Raw genomic sequence first — 9,935 nt, 5'->3', positions numbered from 1 at the left:
CGTTGCAACCACAGTAGTTGGATAGCAGCCCCAAATCGCATGAGTTGTGGCAATTTATAACATTTTAAAAGAAAATTATAACCGTATTTGCTAAAAAATAACCATTTTTAAAAACAATCAAAAAGATAATAATGGTCAAGTTTCAAATACGTTGACCGGCTCGTTTGTGGAATGTAGGAACACGATTTTTTCTTGTCGCACATACGGAGTATTTTGCACCACGGCGGCCGTCGACAAGCACAACCGTCCCGACTCCTGAAACTCACGGCAGCCGGCCGACGAGCGCGGTGACGTGCCGCGTGCGTAGCCCCGCGCACGCGCCCCGCAATGTGGACCCGCCAGGGCTTTTCGGTCATTTTCCATCCCAGTCGCTGCGCCTATAAATGCTGCGTGCACGCGCCCCGGATGAGGCCACCAACGAAATCTTGCAATCCAGCCCTCGATAGAAACCTTAATCCACAGAAGCTTTCGATCCCAACGAGGAGGAAGAAGACAGAAATGGCGTCCGAGGAGGGAGTCGTGATCGCGTGCCACACCAAGGAGGAGTTCGACGCCCAGATGGCCAAGGCCAAGGAGGCCGGCAAGCTGGTACGCGCCCCCCGCGCCTCGTCTTCCCCGATCCTCATCTGTCGTCTCCTTGTAATTTCCCCCGTGTTTTTGTTTGGAGGAAAGCTGTTGAGGTGATTCGTCGCGCGCGCTAACGGCTAGGTTTTACTCGATTCGTCTTTGGTTTCCTTGTATGCGGTCGCCCCCCGTGTTCAAATTTGTTCGGAATCGCATCTGAGATGCTCGCGTTCGGGCGATTTATAGGGTGTGGCGCGTGTAGTGGGGAAGATTTTGGTTGGTCGTTGCCGATTTTGGCAAATACTCCGTACAATCCAGGGGATGCTGTTGATTGATGTATCCTAAGAGGATTGGATGGCCACGGTGTGCGCAGATTTATTGGTGGAGTGGTGATATGGGGATGCAACGAATTTATTGCACATGCTTTTCGAATCGATCCCCAATTTGTAGCTGAATCTCTGGTGGTTATTTATATATTAGTAGTCATAGGCGTGATTTAAATTATTTTGCCTACGGCTGATCTCTATATATTGAACCGGAAACCCATATGAGCCTTGCGGTAATTTTGTCTCACTGATTTGAGCTGGCGGTTGTTCTGTTTGGAGTTCTGTATTTCCACTTAATTTACGAAGTAGTAGATGAATAAACTTAGCTATCATAGGAAGTCATTTAAAATTTGGGGGAAACTTAGCAGTTACAGATGTTATGAACCCATGATGTCATGTTGAAATTTGGAACACTTAGGGAGCTCGTTTAAAATTTGGGGGAAAGCCTAGCAGTTACAGATGTCCTCTGTTGATGTCATGTTGAAATTTTGTACACTCAAGGGGAGTAATTTGGAATTGGGGGAAGAATTCAACGGCTGCAGTTGAGATCTGCTAGGAAGTCATGTTGAAATTGGACATGGCTGGTGAGGGTTTCCAATGCTACATACTGTATGTGCCCATGCTGTATAATTCAACCATAATTGAGTTGTTGTTCTTGTTGTTTTCTTCTGATGTTACAGTTGACCTGCGTTACACTCGACCTTAGGAATATACTCCTACAGTATAATATATAACAAATCTACAGCCTCTAACATGGTGCTTTGTCAACTTGTGCAACCTTTCAGGTGGTCATTGACTTCACTGCCTCCTGGTGCGGTCCTTGCCGCGCCATCGCTCCACTGTTTGTTGAACACGCCAAGAAGTTCACTCAGGCCGTCTTCCTGAAGGTGGACGTGGACGAACTGAAGGTGAGAGCACGGTGTCCCGACAGCGATTCGCCACTTCCCTTGGCCTCCTCCATTACTGTGTACTGATGCTGGTCCCCTTGTTCCACAGGAAGTTACCGCAGCCTACAAGATCGATGCGATGCCGACCTTCCACTTCATCAAGAACGGGGAGACGGTCGAGACCATCGTCGGTGCCAGGAAGGACGAGCTCCTGGCCCTGATCCAGAAGCATACCGCGTCTGCGTCTGCCTAAGGAGATAGTCTGTCGTCGTCAATAAGGGCCAGCGCATGGCTGTAAATGTTGTCCTTATCAGTTTGGTTTTGTCATTTGTGGGCGACTGTGAACCAGTAGATATATGTTCGTTCTAGCCGGAGGCGATCTGTTGGCTCACGTGTGAATCTGAATACCTTAACTATGGATACTTGTTGTGAGTTGTGATTGTGACTGGAATTGGAATTTGGATGTCTGGCTTCATTTCTGTTGGAGTAATGAGCCACATGGTGATGGCAACGCTGCTCACCCCTGCAATAGGTTATGGTGACAGTGATTTCCTGTCATGAATGATCTTATGGATATACATTTACAATGAAACTAGTGGGCAAATTCTGTATAAGCCCTGTCTGAAACTGAGATTTTGTTTCATGTGTTTTTTCTGTGAAAATTAACTAATCAACTAATTCTTGCAAAGTTTGTATATAAATTTTTATAAATTTCTGCGTTTATGTTAAAGTAATGTTTACGATGAAGTGATCACGTTGATCTGCACAATCTCAACAATTCTTTTTTTCTTTGACACTGCCGATGTCATGGAAATCTATCCCCGTCTTTTGTTTGATGTCTCTAGTTCTGTTCTCATTTTTCATTTTGGCTGCATTGCCCATGGCCACTGCCAAATGAAATGCTAGCAGAAAGATCAAGGAAAGGAGATCTGTAGAGATCTAGTACCATGGCTAAAATTCAGATGGAGCGGAGTATTAGTGGTGCTGAAACATTTTGATCTCCTGTGTACACGCTGGCGTTTGCAGGTTGCAGCTCTCTATACTTCGAAGCTATCTTTAGTGAAGCATAGACTCAACTGAACCTGCGGTGGACACGAAAAGCATTTTCAGTGTCGGATGTGATGTGATTACCGCATTCGCATCCATGAGTCGAGCATACAAGACTTGATGCCAATTTTCTACCCAGCCTTGAAAAGCATATCGCAATTCTGCTTACAACATCTGTTCGAGGAAATGCGGCCTGGTTCTAATGTCTTCCTGCAACCATTGTACTGGTTTGGATATGCTGCAAAATGTCTCTGGCAACTCATGCCCATAGAACAACCTTCAGTGGAATCGACCAATGAGAAACTGAGAGTATGCTGGTGTTGTGGACTTGTGGTTGTGTTGTGCCCGGTGCTGAGAGTTGGTTAGCAGCTATGGCCTCTGCACCTGCGACCTACCTACGAAGCATAGTGATGGGTTTGCTTTGCGCCCAACGCCATGGCCATCTCAACATGATTGATGAGGACTCTATTAGTTGTTATTTGAGTTCAGGTTCAGCCTTGAAGGCCACCTCCAGGCCTAGGAAGTATCAGGTGCGCAGTGCTCCCATGCTGGAACTGCAGAATACCTGGAACTGGAATGCATTGTGGTGATGTCAGTGAATATTGGGTGCTCTGAACATCCAGATCATGGTGCTTGCAAAGAGTACTACCATTTTCACCTCCCTGGCGAGGTGACTTGTACTATTCTGTTTCCTGTACTCTAGCGGAGCATACGGAGATCGTGACTGCTGACTGATCATTCAAATAAAGCTTTGTGGTCTATCACATCTTACAAGTGTGCTCAAGCATCTGGCTAATTGGACATTTCATTGCCAAACAATTTGCAGATTTAAGTTCCTGGTATGAAGTGAAAGTGCAGCTTAGGCCCAAGGGTATACTAGTATCACACAAAGATACAACTATACTCCAGTAATATGCAGTGTGGCAGCATCCGAGTTCAAGTTTAGTAACCTGACTTCCTTGCAAGCTGAAATGGCTGTTCTGGAATTAAGTGCTCTACAGGATGTGGTAGCTCCATGGATACATTGTGAGCCAACAATGAGATCCAAGGCAGCACAAGTGTGCTTAAATGCCACACGAATATCAGGTCAAGTTTTCAGTGGAACTGGTAATAACAAACAAGTACCAATTATCTATTCTAACTCATATGCAGAACAGTGAAGTCCTTCATGAGCTTACTTGTGCATCACGGGAGAACCCAATGCCCAGAACCAATTTTCATGATGCTCTTTTTTTTCTAAAAAAGAAGGTCAGATGATAATACCAATGCACTTTTGTTTTGGCTAGTGCTCACTGGATTGATTCTTCAACTTGAGTTGATAGAAAGAAAAGCCATGAATAAGAGCTTTGGTCGTAAAGAAGCCAAAGTTTCAGAGTAGCACCATCATGTGGCTTACTTTATTTGCATTGAAAGTTCTGCTAACTGCAATTATCCTGCCATTTTTCAAAGATGCTGCACTTAATGGCCCTCAGCAAAACTATTATCGATCAGCTCCTGCTACATATGTTCGAGTTGCTGCAGTTACATGGGCAAAACTGGCCAGATGCTTATTGTTTCAAGTTTACTATAGGGAGTACAGATTGCTGTTGTGAGGGAATTTTCTCTATTGTCCGTATGATCATCAGAGGGATATATCAACTGCTGGAGGCTTGGAGCTCCCTGGTGCATTCATTCCTCTGGGAAATAAAGGAATCAGTAGCAGTCACTGAAAAAAAAAGAAGTAGGTAAAGCAAGGAGGGAATCCAGCTTATCAGCCATTCTCCAGCGACTCTCTGAACGGTTGTCAGACCTTTGCACTGGTCAACAAAGCCACAGGCCAAGCCATCAAGCATGGCGTAGGGTATTGGACTAGTGATTTGCGCGCGCCCATGCGCGCGAGTGATGGCCGTAGTTCTATCTGGCAAATGGAATAACGCGTGTTATAGAAAGCATGTACACAACGGTGGATTTTTTTTCTTGTTTTTGAAACACACAGATAAGGCATCGTTCATGGGAAATAAAATACTCATAGCTGTAGTCTGAAGAACAAACTTGCATAGTTCAGAACACTGAAAGATAGCAGTTGCACGGACACACGTACATGGTTGCTTGGCATGCAGCCATTTCTCCAGGGGAATAGTAACAAAAGAGAAGAAAATACATAGTTGGCTACGGAATGGCAACACTATTCAACAGTCGCTGGGGCATCAGTTCTCTTGGCCGAAGTCTGCTTTAGTTTGGGAAGCATGGCGCTGTCCAAGACTGGATATTCAAGAAGAGACAACAGCTCACCACGGAGGTTCACTAAGGACTGTGATAGCCCGCAGAGAATCGATGCAGCATCTGGCTTGCTGGCAACAGAAGTGATTTTCCGACGTGGTTTTCAGCGACAGTAAGCAGTGGAACGGCGGTCGAACTTTCCTGACAGACCGAATCAAAGAAGGTCAGGGAGCCACGGAGTGCTGCATCTTTTGCCTTTATGTTGTTCTTCAGTTTAGTCGCCTCATCTTCAAACAACATGGACCATGAGGTAGAGCAAAAAGGTCTTCTTTGAGTTCAGAAACATGTGCGGCGTTGTAGTCATCAATTTTCACCATTTTTTCGTTTTCAGGGGAATTTAGTGCAGCGTGATCGATAGTTTTTTGTGTTTGCCAAATTTCCAGAAAATTCTTTTGTTTCCTTGTCATAGGATTCTCTAGACAGTATATTGCCAATCTTGAGACATGGTATGCACCTCGTCCAAAGATGTTCACGTGGAGCTGCAATACACAGTTTGGTCAACAACTGAGGAAAGCTATAACAATGGCTTGGTCAAGGAAATCTGCTACAAGAAGCCAATGTTTGAACTCCATTGTGATGCAATGCTATCGTGGAAGGGGACACTCAAATTTAATACCAAGATGTTGCCATAAAAATACAACAGTTGATGTCCCACTGAAGCAACAGTTATAGACACAAATAAATTGCAGGACATGGAAGCAAAGTTCATGGCTATAAATCTGTCATTGGGGTTGCAAAGGGGGGAAGGAAAAATGCAGACCTGATCAAGTATAAGGTGAGCAATGGCACCTGATGCCCCACTGATTTTCACTAATTTGCTCAAATACAGGTACCTGCAAATGGAGACTTATTATCAAATAAGCAGTAGTGGCCGAAAAAGCTAGCTACACTGCATACTGATAATTACTCTTGAAGCTCAGAGAAGATACTAGACATGTCAGGCTACATAAAGAAAATAAAACAACTAATAAACCTTCATATGAAATGCAGGTCCTCTGTACACAGTAAACCAGAAGATGTAGCTAATCTAGGAGTAAGCTAACAATGGCATAAACAATAGTATAAAATAAATATTATAGATGGCATCAAGTCACAGACCAAGCCTAGATGCCATTGGGGAACTGAAACATCAAAGCTATCATCATTGCGCTTTTAGTAGGAAGTAGCCATAGATCCGAAGCATAAGGTGAGCAACAACTTTGCTAAAGCAACATGGCTGGGGAATCAATCTCATAGGTCAAGAAACAAAGAATTACATCATATGTACATTTCAGATCTTTTTCACCATTATGTCTCACTACTTATATCAAAGAGCAACATGTTCTTAGTAAATGATGATGATTGTCAAACAGATTATATGAGAAAACTATGAAACAACAAATCTTGCAGAAAAAAGAGGAATTATCAAAATAATCAAAACCCATGTCTCCAGGTCTATGCTGGTTAGAATCATCTAAGTATATGCACTAATCAAGAAGCCAATAATTAACAATGATCATCTTATCTGCAAATACATATAGTGGCATAATTATTCAAAATTAGTGTTGACCAAATCTGATCAGATGGAAATAGAAGCAACCGCATGGCCAACTCCATTCAGAAATAGAAAGCGAGCTCGATTCATTGAAATTTCAGAGTAGTCATACCCAGAAACATCATAGAGTCATAATGACTGGACCAAATGTTGGTGACACCAATCATAAATTTAGAGTGGATGGTGTAAGTATTTTTTTGAGCAAGTGTGTACCTTTTGGCCGAACCCCGAGGCTTGTAGCCCTAAAGAAGCCAATGTACTGCTTAATATGATATATCACATTTCTCAGCAAAACAAAGAAGCCAAATAGCCAATGTAAAAAACTATTTTAGGTTTTGACACTACATGAGCAATGTTCTAAAGTTTCTTTTTTTTCTTCATGCCAACCAGACCATCAACCCTGAGTATTAATGTTTTTTCTCTAAAGTCGTATAGAAATTAGAAATTGAAAGAAGTAAGGAAATGACATTTACCTTATTGTGTATTCATGTCTTCCTGGCCTGCACCCATGTGAAAGGACTATATTTTTGTCACTGTGTGCAACTCTGCAATTAAGCCACTATTCATAAGCTTAGTGGTAAATTTACCTACAGAAGCTCAGAATAAAAATGATTGGCATAAAAATAACCAAATCCATCCAATGTAACTATTCCCCACTGCAACAAACAAAAATTAACTTGAACCCAATTTAGAGTACCTAACCAGCAGAAGCAACTGACAAACTTAATCTTTTCATTTCAGCTATTTCAGTCACGGTCGGATTATAAATCTAGGAAACATGTACGGCTACGCTATAAACTTCCACCTAATTTTACTAATTTTTGTAGATATCACGTACATTCATAATGTTGAAAATCGAGCACCAGCATCTTAATTCTCTTTTCTCTGTATGAATGAACTAAAAGCTTCAGTTATATGGGACCCAAGCGAACAAAGCAAGCCAAACAACTCAGCTAAACCAGGAAACTTCGTCAGCTTTACTAAGAGAACAAGGCAAGAAAAACAAGGCAAAAAAAAAGGAAAAGTCATCAAAATGTCAGGCTCTATAGAACGGCAATCTCATCATGAGCTACCAAATGTAACACTGCCACTGTCGAAGAACCATACCGGCGCAAATGCAGACAACATGAGGGGTCGGGCGCAGCTCCGCTGCAGGTCCGGCAAAGCTCCTCCGCAGGCCTGGCGCAGGTCTACTGCAGCTCCTCCACACCACAGATCTAGCGCCCCCCCCCCCCCCCCCCCCCCCCCCCTTCAACCTCGTTCAGCACCTAGAAACCACGCGCGGTGAGCCGCGCGGAGAGGCAGGCCATCAGGAAGGCAGCAATCCATGGACGGAAAAAAGGAAGAAAATTAAAGGAAGAAAAAGCGAGGATCAGGATAGGCCAGGGCGACTCACCTCGCGCAGCCGGTAGGACGGAAGGTGAGAAAGAACAGAGGCGTGTGCGGCGTCTTTATCCATGCCGTCGTGGCTTGCGTGGCGGATCCCGGTCGCGGAGTCGCTGAAGTGCACGCCGGACGCCGCGCCCACCGACGGGACCCTCCCTCGCCGCACCGCCACGCCGGGGAGCGTGCTCACCCCGGCCCGCACCCATGCCGGTGCGCCGCGCTCGCACCCACCGTCGGGGCCCATCTACGCGTTGCGCCGGTGGGCGCCCTCACCCTGGTCGGCCCGCACCCGTGTCGCAGGGCGCGTCCTCGCCCCGCGCCCGCGCCGGTGTGCCGCCGCGTCAGGAAAGAGAGGGAGAGATTGCCGGGGATCGGACGGCGGCGCTAGGTATCTAGCTCGAGGGAGGGACCGGAGGGAGAGGAGACGGAGCGGAGAAAAAAGCAGGAGCTTGAGAGACGGGTTAGCTAGATATCTTCGGTGCGGGAAACTGGACTGCGACGCGCTGAGACTGTGGCAGGACCCACAGGCTCCTTCGCCAATGGGTGTCCGACAGCAGCCTTCTGTCCCAGGCTTCACAGGCCCACATTGGCTCCTTCAGCCAATCCTGAATCGACAACAAAAAGAGGGCACATACCAGCTGACCGAGCTCTGATCCAGCTGCTGATCAACGCGATCACGGCCACCCACCAGGCATCGAACGGCCACCATCTCGTTTACTACTGTGGACATGCTGGCCTCGCGAGCTGGCCACAACGAATTTACACTTTAAATAGGCTGGTCCGCTGGTCGAAGTCATTGCAGGGTGTGCTACAGACAGCTATTGTTCAAGGTCATTTCCTTTCTCTCGTCATCACGCCAACATGGGCCCCACCTTGACTTGCCATCATGGCTACACTCTCTTCATCAAAGCAACTCTTCTTAAGAAGGCCCCTATCGCTTCTTTGATCAATAAGCACTGGGCTTTCCGCCTTGATCTCTAGTTCTCTACTCCCTCCGCCCCTCCCCCCCCCCCCTCCCTAAAAAAACACAATTCTAGCTTTGAATCTGGACATGTGCCGTGTACAGGTTCAAAGCTAGAATTGTGTTTTTTTACCGACACTACTACAATAATGATTTGTGAGGCACTGTCCAAACATTAACCGAGGCGGTCACAAAACCCAACCGTCTCGGTTAATGTCCGGCGATTAATGGAGGCGGTTGTTTTTATTTACAGAGATGGTCAGAAAATACCCGTCTCTGAAAATGTATTTACGGAGGCGGTTGTTTTAAAGCAACCGTCTCCAAATATGTTCTATTTTCGAAGGCGGTCGTCTTAAGGTGCCCGCCTCCGTAAATTGATTTTCGGAGGCGGGCACACTATAAGGCCCGCCTGGGAAAATCCTGGCCTAGCTCCAAGCCTAGCAAAACCCGTATCCAATCCTCCTGGCTTATATATACCCGGTTAGGGTTTCACCTCTCCCTCACTTCTCCCTAGCTCAGCCGCACTTCACCTCTCTTAGTCTCTCTTATCTCCCTCGCAGGTCCCTTTCGGTCCCACCCTCGTAGGTCGTCAGCGCACCCTCCCTCAGCCGCACTTCTCCTCTCTCAATCTCTCTTCTCTCCCTCGCAGGTCCCCCCTCTCCATCGCAGGTCCCTCCCTCGTGGTGAAGCCAAGCTGCTGTGCCCTGGCCGCCATGGATCCAGGGCAGAGAAGGTGGTCAGTGAACTCTCTCCCGCGGAGCAGATCCAGGGCAAGCCGGCCCCCACCTGCGTCAGCGGCCCAAATCCACGGTGGTGCGGTCCCCACCCTCGGAGGCTGCAGCCGGACCTAGCTTCCTCCCTCCCTCGGCACGGTGGCGCGGGCTCAAACTCCCTCCTTCACTCGGTGGCAGCGCGGATCTAGCTCTGTGGCTTCGTCGGCGGCGAACACGGCGAGCTCATGCTCGGGAGCG

General features: G+C 46.5%; 1 protein-coding gene and 1 long non-coding RNA gene across 3 annotated transcripts; one reads left to right on the top strand and one right to left on the bottom strand.

Annotated features, from left to right (window-relative positions):
* The first annotated feature begins 405 nt into the window (after positions 1-405).
* On the top strand, positions 406-2,252 carry LOC136551022 (thioredoxin H-type-like). Its single transcript, XM_066542622.1, has 3 exons — positions 406-588; positions 1,676-1,798; positions 1,887-2,252. Exons 1-3 carry the CDS (start codon positions 406-408, stop codon positions 2,028-2,030), a joined length of 450 nt encoding a protein of 149 aa, XP_066398719.1. The 3' UTR covers positions 2,031-2,252.
* A 1,975-nt stretch (positions 2,253-4,227) lies between these two features.
* LOC136549467 (uncharacterized) lies at positions 4,228-7,841 on the bottom strand. Of its 2 annotated transcripts, none has more exons than XR_010781913.1 (3): positions 7,725-7,841; positions 5,844-7,162; positions 4,228-4,721 (listed from the first exon to the last, which is right to left on the bottom strand). It is a non-coding gene; the product is annotated as an uncharacterized lncRNA (long non-coding RNA). The 2 variants fall into 2 exon arrangements; XR_010781912.1 differs by lacking the exon at positions 4,228-4,721 and adding an exon at positions 4,839-5,562.
* Positions 7,842-9,935: the final 2,094 nt, after the last annotated feature.

The sequence above is a fragment of the Miscanthus floridulus genome, chromosome 4 (genome assembly GCF_019320115.1).
Source record: "Miscanthus floridulus cultivar M001 chromosome 4, ASM1932011v1, whole genome shotgun sequence".
Lineage (NCBI taxonomy): Eukaryota > Viridiplantae > Streptophyta > Magnoliopsida > Poales > Poaceae > Miscanthus > Miscanthus floridulus.
Note: the sequence above shows the minus strand (reverse complement) of the source record. Positions and strands in the feature narration are given on the sequence as shown.

Bases quoted from the DNA above. Each gene is read 5' to 3' on its own strand.
- LOC136551022 (XM_066542622.1), top strand. From the start codon at position 406: ATGAGGCCACCAACGAAATCTTGCAATCCAGCCCTCGATAGAAACCTT. The intron at 589-1,675 runs GTACGCGCCCCC...GCAACCTTTCAG, and splicing joins CCAAGGAGGCCGGCAAGCTG to GTGGTCATTGACTTCACTGC. The intron at 1,799-1,886 runs GTGAGAGCACGG...CTTGTTCCACAG, and splicing joins TGGACGTGGACGAACTGAAG to GAAGTTACCGCAGCCTACAA.